The sequence below is a fragment of the Atta colombica genome, unplaced genomic scaffold (genome assembly GCF_001594045.1).
Source record: "Atta colombica isolate Treedump-2 unplaced genomic scaffold, Acol1.0 scaffold145, whole genome shotgun sequence".
In the NCBI taxonomy this organism is placed as follows: Eukaryota; Metazoa; Arthropoda; class Insecta; order Hymenoptera; family Formicidae; genus Atta; species Atta colombica.
The window spans coordinates 1,223,634-1,236,429 of NW_017259234.1; the positions used below are offsets into that span (position 1 = coordinate 1,223,634).

At 30.2% G+C, this 12,796-nt stretch overlaps 1 protein-coding gene across 2 annotated transcripts; it reads left to right on the top strand.

Moving 5' to 3' along the window:
- The first annotated feature begins 3,104 nt into the window (after positions 1 to 3,104).
- Positions 3,105 to 10,385, top strand: LOC108685036 (peptidyl-prolyl cis-trans isomerase G). 2 transcript variants are annotated; one of them, XM_018189645.1, is made up of 9 exons: positions 3,105 to 3,294; positions 5,870 to 6,174; positions 6,291 to 6,378; positions 7,091 to 7,120; positions 7,242 to 7,387; positions 7,464 to 7,557; positions 7,617 to 7,866; positions 8,533 to 8,628; positions 9,105 to 10,385. In XM_018189645.1, exons 2-9 carry the CDS (start codon positions 5,892 to 5,894, stop codon positions 9,783 to 9,785), a joined length of 1,668 nt encoding a protein of 555 aa, XP_018045134.1. In that variant the 5' UTR covers positions 3,105 to 3,294; positions 5,870 to 5,891; the 3' UTR covers positions 9,786 to 10,385. The 2 variants fall into 2 exon arrangements, with proteins under 2 accessions (XP_018045134.1, XP_018045135.1); XM_018189646.1 differs by lacking the exon at positions 3,105 to 3,294 and having other exon boundaries at positions 6,118 to 6,174; positions 6,988 to 7,120.
- Positions 10,386 to 12,796: the final 2,411 nt, after the last annotated feature.

Genomic DNA, 12,796 nt, shown 5'->3' on the forward strand with positions numbered 1-12,796 from the left:
TGTTTCTTTCTTTTCTATGAAATAAAAATCTCAGATTGATTAAATTTCTTATGCATAATATATGAGGCACAAGAAAATGAACCAATCAAAGTCCTTATTTTCTTCCTTTCCGTGAAAGAAAGGATTTTTGATTGGTTGATTTTCTTATGCCTCACATATTTTATACAAGAATCTGTGTTCCCCGCTTTAAAGTTGACTATTGAGGTTAGAAAATCTGTTACGTGAAGTATATAGATAGTAGTGCTTATTGGCTAAACCGAACAAGGAAAAGTAATATTAGGTGTGGGAAAAAGTTCATGGCGTTTTTCCCGTTACATCTAACGGGAAAAACGTCACGAACTTTTTCCCATAATACATTCTACTCGCTTAGAACTAAAATACTTAGAAGTCGCAGTCTAGACAGTAAAAAGACCGCTCTAAAAAGATTGTTCTCACACACCATGCACTTTCTTCATGAGTTAGAAATATTATAACATAGCCATCGAATATGCCAGGAATATGTTGTGTAATTTTTTTTGATCACTGATTGCAAAGCTGAAATAAAAAATGTGTGAAGTTAAAAATTTAAAATGGCGGATTCAATATGAAGAATTTTTAATTATCCCCAACAAAAGAAGTTATATTATACTGTTATATGGCTGTAATAAAACAGAATATAACAAGTAATATAACGTATTGATTACGCAACGTACATATTAATTAATTATATTAAATAATACATATTAATTAATTACGTGGATCGTTTGATAAGTTTGGTAAATTTCCATGAAATGGCGCTACAATCCATTTTGATGACACGACATCTCGAAAGATCCACTCTTCGAATCCCTTCAGGCCAGATTTCAGCCAGAAAGGACGCATAGTTCACGTTTGGTAGTCATTTGAAGTAGGCTGTCTCAAAGTCTACAAAATACTCATTGACGGCGACAATGACTTCCTCATTTGACGAGAATTTCTTCTCAACGCCAAGTTTTTAAGTTTGAGAACAGAAAGAAGTCACACGGGGCCAAATCCGGAGAATAGAGTGGATGAGGAATCAATTCATAGCCCAATTCGTAGTTTTGTCATTGCGGTCGACTTATGGGACGGCGCGTTGTCTTGATGGAAGAACACTTTTTTGCGCGCCAATCTCGCTTCAAATGACTACGAAACGTGAACTATCTTTTCTGAGTTACATAATCTCATTTATATATAATATCTCAGCAAACGAGAATGAATTGAAATAAATTGAAATGGATTCAGATTTTTCGAAATATTGATTCATGAATGTTAAAATGAATATTTTTCAATCCTAAATGTATGTTTATTCATTTATAGGAATTGAATAGAGCATATCTGTATGCTTTTCAATCTAAAAAATAATATTAGCTTTTTCTGTGCACAACACACACACACACACACACACACACACACACACACACACATATTGTGAATGCTGTTCAATTCAAAATTTTGAATAGGAAATGCAGTTTTTTAATCCAATTGAATCCAATTGAATTCAATTAAATCCAAAAAAAAAGTATTCGCTATTTAAAATACGCATTCGGATAAAAAAAAATTTCAATCCATTTTAATCCATTCTCGTTTGCTGAGTAATTCGATGTATCCCTAATAGTACAAACGTCAATATGTTGTAAGTTGTCAACTGTAAGTTGAATTGTACAGACATCTTTCCAATATCGAGGGAGATCTAGTCTTTAGGATATTTAGTGCGATTTTCGTTCATAAAGCTTAAATATGAAATCATTTTGTCCTTATTGTTTAACTATAGTTAAACAAGGATGAACAGAATGCTGTGAGCGTTGTGAATCGGACCAGTTTAGAATAGTTGACTTAAAGTCAGCTTACAGTCTTTAAAGTGGACATTATATGATTTAGAGACGTCTCCAAGTTGTCTAAAGTTGTCAAAGTCGACTTACGGACTTCATTTTTTTCATGTCTAGAAGTTATAGTCGATTCAGAGTCGACTTAGAGTCGACTTTGTGCTGTTAGGGATTTCTTGTCGAGTAATGGTCTAGTTTCCACCGAGGGTTTAATCCGGATCTGAATGTAAGAATCAATCAACTACAGTCGAGTATTTCAGCAGAACGACAAGAGAATGCTCGACTGTAGTTAGTTGGTTCTTACGTTCTGATTCGAATTAAACCCTCGGTAGAAACTAGGCCATGTCATGTGAGAAATGTCACATTTCCACTATGATGAAAACTATCCAATCAAGTGAGAGAGTAAATCACTTTTATCATTGGCTGAGTTCAGCAGATTCAGTACTTGAGTAAGTGCTCACTATTATTGGTGTATTCTTTTAGATCCAATCAGCATTTTAGATCTTAGAAGAATAATCCTTAAAATCCTTAAAAGAATAAAAAGAAGAATCTGTAGCAAGAATATATCACTCAATTCTTGAGTTCGCTGAACGCAGCCATGACACTAAAGTTTCGAGATACACAATCGACCTCCTGATCATATTATCTCCGCTTCATGGAGGTAGGAATCATTAATTAAGAAAAGAATTATGAATGCACACTGACTGCGGTCGATTTAAGTCCATTCTACAATGAGCAATAGCAGTAGTGAATTAAAGAATAGGCATAGAAATCAACTAATCATGGTTGATTATCCTTCTCACATTCGATTATGATTGGTTTGTTTTCTACGCCTATTCCTTTATTACTATTGCTACTACTCATTGTAGAATGGGCTTTAGACACTTTCAGCGCTTTCAGTAGTTCTATTCTTAAGCTGGAAAAACAACGAAAAGAACAAGTAATAGGAACAGGGAATAAAAGATTTCAACCTATCAGAAAGCATCCATTCTATTATTCTGGTTCTGATAAGTTGAAATCTCCTATTCCCTGTTTCTATTGCTTGTACTTTTTATTGTGTTTCCAGCTTTATTTTACGTTTAATAAATGATAAAGATAGAATAATGATTACAAGCACTTAAAGCGCGTGAACATCCAAATCGATCGCAGCCATCATGTTATCCTTTCTACCATGGCATGTATGTTGGCATCAGTTGGCATCACTGAAGAGATCCAAGAACCTTTAAAAATATACCTTTAATCTGTTAACAGTTAAATAGTTAATACATTAGCCATTTTTTGATCGAACTTCTCAACGGATCTCTTTGAGCGACCTGTCTGGAATAATCCGGATTTTTAGGCACTCTCAATTCTTTCAGAGAGAACGTGATTGAATGCACACGTCGGGATAATTGATAACGCCGAGTACATTCCACAGATTTGATTGAATCGTGCGTCGAGGGCAGTTCAATTAATCTTAAGTATTCTGGAGGTAAGCTCACTATACGATTCTCACTAGCCTTTAACCTTAGTATCCAACTTTTTCAAGATTTCCACGGACGTGCGCATGTAATCGATAGTTATTATCGTCTCTTGCTTCCTCCCATTGTCACGTTTTTTTTATTTGAAATGATTGAAACGAAAGAGAATGGCACGCCATTCTCGACATGTGAAATGAAATCGCAAAGTCATTTCAAATAGAATCATTTGTGAATTAATTATAATGGATCATTAGCGAATTGATTTATATTCTAATATAATTTGTATTGTATTAGAATATAAATCAAATTTGCTGATATAATTTGTATTAGATTAGTGCATAATAAAAACAGTACATATGCACAGAAAGACTATTCTTAAATCAATCTTAATATGTTCATATAAGCAGAAATATTAGGCTTGTTCTTTTTAGCCGAAATTTTTGCTCAGTTTTGAACAAATCTATTACAATCTTACTTGAGACATTGTAATTTTGATTTGATTGAATTACTGTAAGTATTACTTTCAATTCAGGACTTGCTCAATTAAAAATCTTGTACAAATTCAATCAAAACAAGTATTTTGAAATCAAATTACAATATTTTTGCTTATATATAAGCATTCTATGGCTAATTTAAGAATAGCTAATTTTTTTATCTGTGTGAAATTAGCAAAGTTAAATGTAAAAACATAAATATTTTATATAATTAAGTATCCAATAATGATATTGTCACATTATTGTCATATTATTTAGAACATGCATTTATTATTTCATTGTCGAAGTTGAATTATGCCATTACATTTAGATAATTTATATAAAACAGTCTTTTTAATGTGTATTAATATAGTTTAGTATAAATTCAATCAATGAATAATGAATTTTTGGCTGCACTAGTGTGCAGTAAATAGTATATATTAAAGTCATTACATCCAATGGCTTGATAGCGATACAACCTATATCATGATCCAAATTAGATCTACACTGAAACAGACTTAAAAATTGACAGGATCATAGTCCACACATTAATCCGAATTACATAGAGCCATCTCATGTTTTATCTCTTTCATTTACACTGAGAAAATATTTATTTTAGGCCAGGCTACTAAAAAAACGAGATCTGATCTAAAGCTAAGTTGGATCAGACACTAAGTATTTACAGCATGAAGCCTAAATAATTTAGATCAAATTTGGGATATAGATCGCAGGCTAAGCACACGATGTAAACATAGCCATTATACATTGATTTAATCTAAACATAAAAGTAAAATGCAAACATTACGAATTATACAGATTTTACTTAACTGCACAATAAAATATGAAATTAAGAATCTCATGATTTTAAATTTATATTAAATATTTGATTTTATATTTAAATATTATTATATCAATATTATTATATAAATATTATTATATCAATTTGTGTATGATGCCTTTAATACACTGAGTGTATCCAATCAAATTTGTTAGCAAATGCACTATATGATACATTGTATACAAGATCCATTACATAATCCTAAATTTATTGCATATGTCATCTACTTTTGTTTAACACTATCATATCATTTATACGTGTACACTTAGGTTATATAAGTAAAATTCACAAAAATTCCCTCACTTGTGAATGATTTTTATTTATCTGATTAATGACTATTTCTATTAATGCAAATTAATTTTAATCTCGACTTAATTTACTTTTTATTTTTTTTTATAGTTCTAAAAATTAGGAAGATAACAAGTAAATTAAAGTTCAAGATTAAAGTTAATCTATATTGGTAGAAATGAATATCAGATTGATTTTAATAAGCATTTAAAGTAGTTCCACTAATATAAGACAATTTTAATTTTGGTTTAATTTATCTTTTTCTATTTTCTAAGAATTTTGAAAAAGATATAAAAGAATAAAATTAAACTGAAATTAAAATTAATCTTACATTGATAGAATGAGAATTAAGAATCTTAAGAAGAATTAAAGAAGAATTAAAAATTATATTAAGATATTTGAAAAACAATAAAATAAAAAATAGTACTGGATTTATTAAATTCAATATTAAATTCAATATTAAAATCAAATAAAAAAAAAAGTGTTAATAATGAGAAAATTAATGCAATAGGAATAAAAGGTAGATATTTACAGTGAAAAGTAAGATATGTGAGGCTGTTGCTATATGTATGAAAAAAGATATTCAGAATGTAAAATGGAAATAGCAGTGACATAAAATAAAAATAACAAAAGAAAGATCAAACAATTATTATTTGCTCATGTTTGACTTTCTTTTATTTGTATTGCTTTGCGATTGCCGAGCTTGATATTAATATTTCTTTGGAATAAAAGTACAATAAAAAAAGGAACGAGAGTCTGAGAGTGCAAAATATATGTACCAAGATGTAATCATAACATGAGGATTCACAGGATCTTGTATTATATAATTTATTATATCTTATATACATATTTATTAAAGATCTTTTTTTTACATGAATCTAAATACACGTGTACACATGTATCACATTTAAAATCATAATCTCTAATATTTACACAATTTTGTAATGTAATTTCATGCTTATTGCTCATTTCTCTTGACACTTACAGATAATTCAGAGACCCTTACACCATGGTTAACGTTAACACAAGAGTATTCTTTGACATTGAGGTCGGCGGACTGCCTATGGGCAGAATAGTCTTTGAGCTATTTTCAGACACTTGTCCCATAACATGCGAGAATTTTCGAGCGTTATGTACTGGAGAAAAAGGACTTGGGAATACAACAAACAAACCGTTGCATTACAAAGGCATCGTTTTTCATCGGGTCGTAAAAGATTTTATGATTCAAGGAGGAGATTTCTCGATAGGCAATGGAACAGGTGGCGAGTCGATTTATGGTGGTACATTTGGAGGTAAATATATAAGATTTCTAGTTACAGAATCTTCATTTATCTTCATTAATTCTTCATTAATTTAAAAAGAAAAAATGAAAATCTGCCTTCTTAACAATCATTGATTCTTTTTACAGATGAAAACTTTATTATGAAACATAACAAGCCATTCTTGTTATCAATGGCGAATCGTGGTAAAGATACCAATGGTTCACAATTTTTCATGTAAGTACATTAAGATAATATGTAAAGTTATTATTCTCTATAAAATTGATAAGTGATATTTATACATACATGCATGTATAAATTTTACAATCTGTAAGTTTAATAATAAGTTTTACAAAGGTAAATTGAAACTAAGGTAAATATTATATACATTATGTTGTTATATATATGGCAAAATCTTACAAGTCTTTAGCAAGCAAGATATTACAACACGGTTATTATGTGTTTTCCTTGTATTAATAGATTTCTTTTTAGAGAATACTTTTCTGAATTTGCCTTTTCTCTATTAATAATTGAGCGTTTTATGTAAATATGGTAAATAAAGTTAATACAACATTTATATTTAGTTTCCCAAAAATTTTTTTACTTGAGTACATATAAATGTGGGAAATTCAAGCAATATGAAGCCAATTTCCAATTATATCATATGTTCCAAATATACACGATCCACAGATTTAATTGCATGGTAAAAGCAAATTTTAATTTTACACAAATGTACAATATTACTCCCATAATATTTATGCGGCGAACTCACGGCAAATGTTGAAAAAAACATAGGAATAAGAATCATTCTGGAGGAATGAATAACTTAGCGATGTTTTTGCGTAGTCGTGAGGGGGTCTGCACATCACTACTACAACACAATGACCAATGAAAGCTCTGGCTCTTTCTGTTCATCTCTCATCCCCTTAATCATATTTTGTTGTTGTAGTACAACACAACCAGCGCCTCACCTCGACAAGTGAGTATACATTAATACATATTGATCCTGAGATATTCTGTTTTAACTGATCATTAAAAATAATCCAAGCCTGCTTTGTTTAAAAGCCTGTTTGTCTATATGAAAATGTTTTTGTTTTCAGTGTCCATGTGGTTTTTGGAGAAGTAGTGTCTGGGCAAGAGATCATTACGCATATTGAAGGACTTCCAGTAGACCGAATGTCACGTCCATTACAAGATGCTAAGGTTGTGAACTGTGGCGAATTAGTCTTGAAGATCAAAAGTAAAGGTATGATCGTTTTCCATTTTTCAAATAAGTATAGAAAGTCAAATATATCTATGTCATAACGTGTATATGTTTGCAGTGAAAAAACGAGAAGCGAAGCAAAGTAGTTCAGCAGATTCAGAGTCTGATTCTTATGCTGATAAAACAAAGAAGAAAAAGAAGAGCAAGAAAAGGTATGTAAAGTGTACATCCGGATGTTCAATATTGCAATAATTACACTACCTTGTTTCAGTAAAAAGAGAGCAAAGTCAGAAGAAGGTGAGATTCGGGATTCTGAGGAAGACGATGGGAAACCTCATCCATTAGTATCCGTAACCAAAATTGATCCCGACGAAATTCCAGAAGTACCAGCAAATAAATTTTTATATAGGGCAGGGTCTACCAATAATGCAAATCAGAAGGAATTTAGACAGCATTATGGAAGAGATCGTGTACGATCTCATAGAAAGACTGGTCGTATTTTCAAGGGTAGAGGAATATTTGTAAGTGATTAATATAAATTGTTATTGAGGCTCCTGAGTAGTCATCATAGCCATATTGAATCGTGAAGTCAGTAGTTAGAAATGTCACGTTAATTTTTGTTATGTGCCATTTTGTAAATAAAGAATTTGGATAAAACAAAATGATGAGATTGTTTTAAAACATTTGTAAAAATGAACGAAAACTATATTTATTTTCCCTTGACAATCATTTTTATTGATAAATAATCATAAAAAATGATAAAAGGCATGTGTAAGCGAAAATAGGCTACGCATGCGCATTGAATAAAAGCACTTCACGTCTATTTTATTATTTTTTATAATTATTTATTTATTAAAGGGCAAAAAATAGCTTTCGTCCATTTTTATAATTGTTTTAAAGCGATCTTATCATTTCATTTTATCCAAATTGTCTTTATTTACAAAAAGCACGGAATCAAAATTAACGCGTCAGCATCATTTCTCACTTCTGACGTCACGATTCAATATGGCTATGGTAACTACTAAGGAATGTTTAGAAACCATGATTATTCAATTCATTAATTAAAACATATAATCAACGAATAGTTATGAATACAGCGTCAGATTAATTCAACTGATTTGTCTTTTGATCTTATCCATTTGCTACTAACTTTAACGTTATGAATGCACATTTATGTAAATTTCCAGCGATATCATACTCCTTCTCGAAGTCGTTCCAGAAGTATGACACCACCTCATTGGAAACAAGCTCAAAATCGTACTATTAAATTACATGAATTTCAGGTACATTTTAATATTTATATTGCTCACTACAACAAAACAACAGTTTGCTAAAAAAAAACAGGTTTCCAGAAAAACGAATCTCATTCAATATTTTTTGACTTATTAAAATTTTATAATATTCATTTTGAAATACAATTTTGATATAATAATTGATTGTAGAGGCATATATAAATGAAAATAGACTACGCATACGCATTGAATAAAAAAACATTTCACTTGCATTTTATCACTTTTTATAATTACATTTACTATCAAGGGGAACACTGTCATAAGAACAGAATAGTTTTCATCCATTTTTACGATTGTTTTAAAACGGAGTAAGAATATTCTCTTGTTTAAAGTATGTTCTTTTTTTCTTTATATGTATTTCCGTTCTTTTTCTACAAACAACTAAAAAAAAGATCATTTTTGAGTTATGTAGCAAATGAGCGATATGTCAAAAATATATAATTGTTTTGTGTTGTTTCATATTGCAGAAAATAGAAAAAGAGCGTCTTAAGAAAGAAGAAGAGTTTAAACAACGTGAAATTGACAGAATTAAGAGATTCGTAGAGAATCCCAATGAAAATGATCAATTGCCAGATCTCGATAACAATATATGCACAACGAAATTAATGGAGAATAAAGAGAACGATCAAGCAGATGAACCAGCAGTTATGACTAAACTGACACAGGATAATAACATAAAGAGAAACGCAGAGGGGAATGATATTATACAGAACAAGGAGGAGATTAAGCACAGTAAATATGAGAAGTCATTCAAACGTGATGCTAACCGTTCTTACAATGATAGAAACTCTCGTCGTGATTCTAAAGATACTAACAGAAGACGTGAACGCTCTCGCTCAAGAGATCGTCGAAGATCCAGAGAGAGAGATTATGATCGTAGAAGTCGTGATAGAAGAAATCGGAGAAATTATTCTCCTCGAAGACGAGATTCTTACAGAACCAACAGACCTGGAAGAGATAACAGGCATTATGATAAGCGCAATGATCGACGTCGGAATAATTCGAATTCCCATCAGGACAATGATATCAACTCTCGTTACGATAAAAATAAATATAAGAGGAATGATAATGTATCAGACACGAATCAAGCGAAATTTAAACGTCGTTCACAGTCAAACAGCTCCAGTAGTCGACACTCCAAAGATTAATCCGCGTCGTTTCACGTTCTTTTTTTCGCTTATTGACACCAATGAAATACTATTAAAGTAAAATTTGTGACTTATTTAAAATAAATATTTGAACGATTAGTTTATAATGCAGTACTTATTAGATATTTCATATACAATAATAGATAAGCATATACAATATATACATATGTTTCTGTGGTCTACACAATAGACTGTTTTTAATCGCCGCACTGCAAACAGCGCTAAAGCTTTTTTTTCTCTTTTATCAAAAATCAAATATAAGTCTATTATTTTAAGTACGAATGACACTAGTTCAACTATAAAGAATAGATTTAATAAAGCCGTAATCAGACTAGAGAATGATGACGAATTCGGCACACATGCACTCTGGTGCTGCCCCGGTGTAAATGCAAAATCACTTTGGTGCTATGCCAAATTGTACTGTCAGAAACGTCAGTGCAATACTTCTTGAATTTGTTCATTTATTTGGTTAGCCCAAATATAAATTCAGCTATACTGAATCAGTTTTCATTTGCCGAATATGACAAAATGGACTGATACAGTTCATAAACCGAATGTGTGGCATTGAAAAAGTTCGCACTGGGTGCGCACTAGTGCAATCTGCCGAATTCACTATGAAATTGAAGATTGGATTGGAATTTAATCAATCAGCAAAGTTCGATATATAGTTCAAAGTTCATAAATTTGAGATTGGTTTTCTTTTTTCTGAGTGATTAAATTCCAATCCAATTTCAAATCTCGAGTCTTTATCATATATATATATGATACTATGCTACGAAACTAAACTTTTTTCCATTATTCATATGGATATGTTATAATTGTGGGGATGTAATTTTTAATATAATCAATTACAATTAATTGTTATAATTATATTTGAATAATAAAGCATAAAATAATTAATACTGCATTATCTAATCGTCCAAATATTAAAAATCATGCAAATATCTTTTAGGTAATCAATTTGGGATATCTCGCCAATGCTATCGAGCATTCTACTATCGATATACAATCATCAACATATTTGCGAAATGCGAATTAATAACACCATAATAATATTGGAGCAATATATCTCGTTTTCGATTACATATTTGTGGTTGATGCACATGCTTTATCATTGGAATGTACAATAAGGTTTATCTACAACATTTACACACTTTTATGAGAATGTCTATTTTTCGCATCTTTATTTCTTTTCTATGTTGGATATGTATATTGTATTGGTAAATATTTTCAAAATATTTCTGTATGAAGTCTCTCCAAAACTTTTCAATATCAATTCCTTTTAGAATTCACATAATTCTGTTAAAATGCATGTATACATTTATATATAGGGTGTACAAAACAGAATGTTTAAAAAGTCCCAAGCTCTTTAAATATCTTGAGAAAAGTAAACATTTTTGAGAAAAATTTCAAAAGTTGTTTAAAAAACAACAGTTTAAAAAAAATTATTCTAATCACATATGTTTAATCTTGGATGGCGTTGCCAAGGTCAGATCGATTTTTTTAAATGAAACACTATTTTTTATATCAGAATCTAATAGCTTTTCAGCTTTTGTGGATAAGTCCAAGATATTTTAGCTGTAGGTTGGACATTGCGTTGGGTATTGCTAATATCGGCGATACTTTAACTTTCAACTTGAAAAGTACTTAATAAAAAATAACTTTATTACAGTGTTTTGAAAAGTTCTTGACATCAGCTATTAAAATTCTTGCATTAAAAATAGGATATTCCTTATTTTAATAAAATTGATTTGACTTTGACCTGACCTTGGCGACGTCATTCAAAGTCAAATGGATATCTTCTTAATTAATGGCATCTGCCTCTAATAAGTGTTTAGAGGTCAATACAATCAGATTGCGTTTCAAAATAGAAATACACAAAAGCGAGTTTGAATACTAATGCATCCAACACACCAGCGCGATATCCAATGAATGTACAGCTTTACTGATATTCTCATTCTAAAGGTGTACAGTAAGGTATAGGTTATTGGATATCATGTGTCGCGCGCGACGAACATCGCGCCGGAGCCATTAGACTGCGATTTGAACGCTCACGCGCTTTCGGATTTATCATAACTTTTTAACCTTAAGCCATAAGAAATGGATGAACACAATCGATTATTCTTCTCACATTCTGTTGTAATTGATTAGTTTCTTACGGCTTAAAACTTAAAACATCTATTGTAGATTTAAGCGCCTGTAATCATTATTCTGTCTTTATAGTTCATTAGATGTAAAATAAGAATGAAGGTATTGAAGAGCGCTGAAAACGTCCAAATCGACCGCAGCCTTGGTGAAAGGAATGTGATTAGTATATCCATCTTTTTAAACCTTACAACTTTTGTTTGAAATTTTTCTCAAAAATAGTTATTTTTCAAGATATTTAATGAATTCATTGACTTTTTGTACACCCTGTGTGTGTGTGTGTGTGTGTGTGTGTGTGTGTGTATATATATATATACATACACATATATATTATTATATACATATATGTATAAATTTGTAATAAATTACTTATTATACGTGATTTTCGTATAATAAAAAAAGAATTTTTGTTAAATAGATTTAACAATAATATCCATTATTCCTATATCAGTAAATTTAAATAGTTGTTTTAATTAATATTGTTTCGAATATATACCATGCATTATTTATTTAATATAATCATTTTAAAAATTAATAATATTAGCGATATTGCTACAAAAGAGCATTCATAAATTTGAAATAAATTTTAACATTTTTTTGGTTAATGCTCGTTGAAATTTAGAAAAAAATAGATTTGATGCTTTGTTTCCTACCAAGTATATACGTCGTAACAATGCTATTTTTTCAATTTGCATTTTATATCCGAGTAATTTTACGCAATTATATGCAGTATTATATTGTACGATGATACATATCACATTCATGTATCATATGATACATTATGTATTAGTAAATTATCGTATCATATTGATATTAATAATATATCATTATTATACATATGTATATATATATATATATATATATAT

Coding starts and splice junctions, on each gene's coding strand:
- LOC108685036 (XM_018189645.1), top strand. CDS start 5,892: ATGGTTAACGTTAACACAAGAGTATTCTTTGACATTGAGGTCGGCGGA. Junction 7,388..7,463: donor CTTGAAGATCAAAAGTAAAG/GTATGATCGTTT, acceptor ATATGTTTGCAG/TGAAAAAACGAGAAGCGAAG. Junction 7,867..8,532: donor TCAAGGGTAGAGGAATATTT/GTAAGTGATTAA, acceptor GTAAATTTCCAG/CGATATCATACTCCTTCTCG.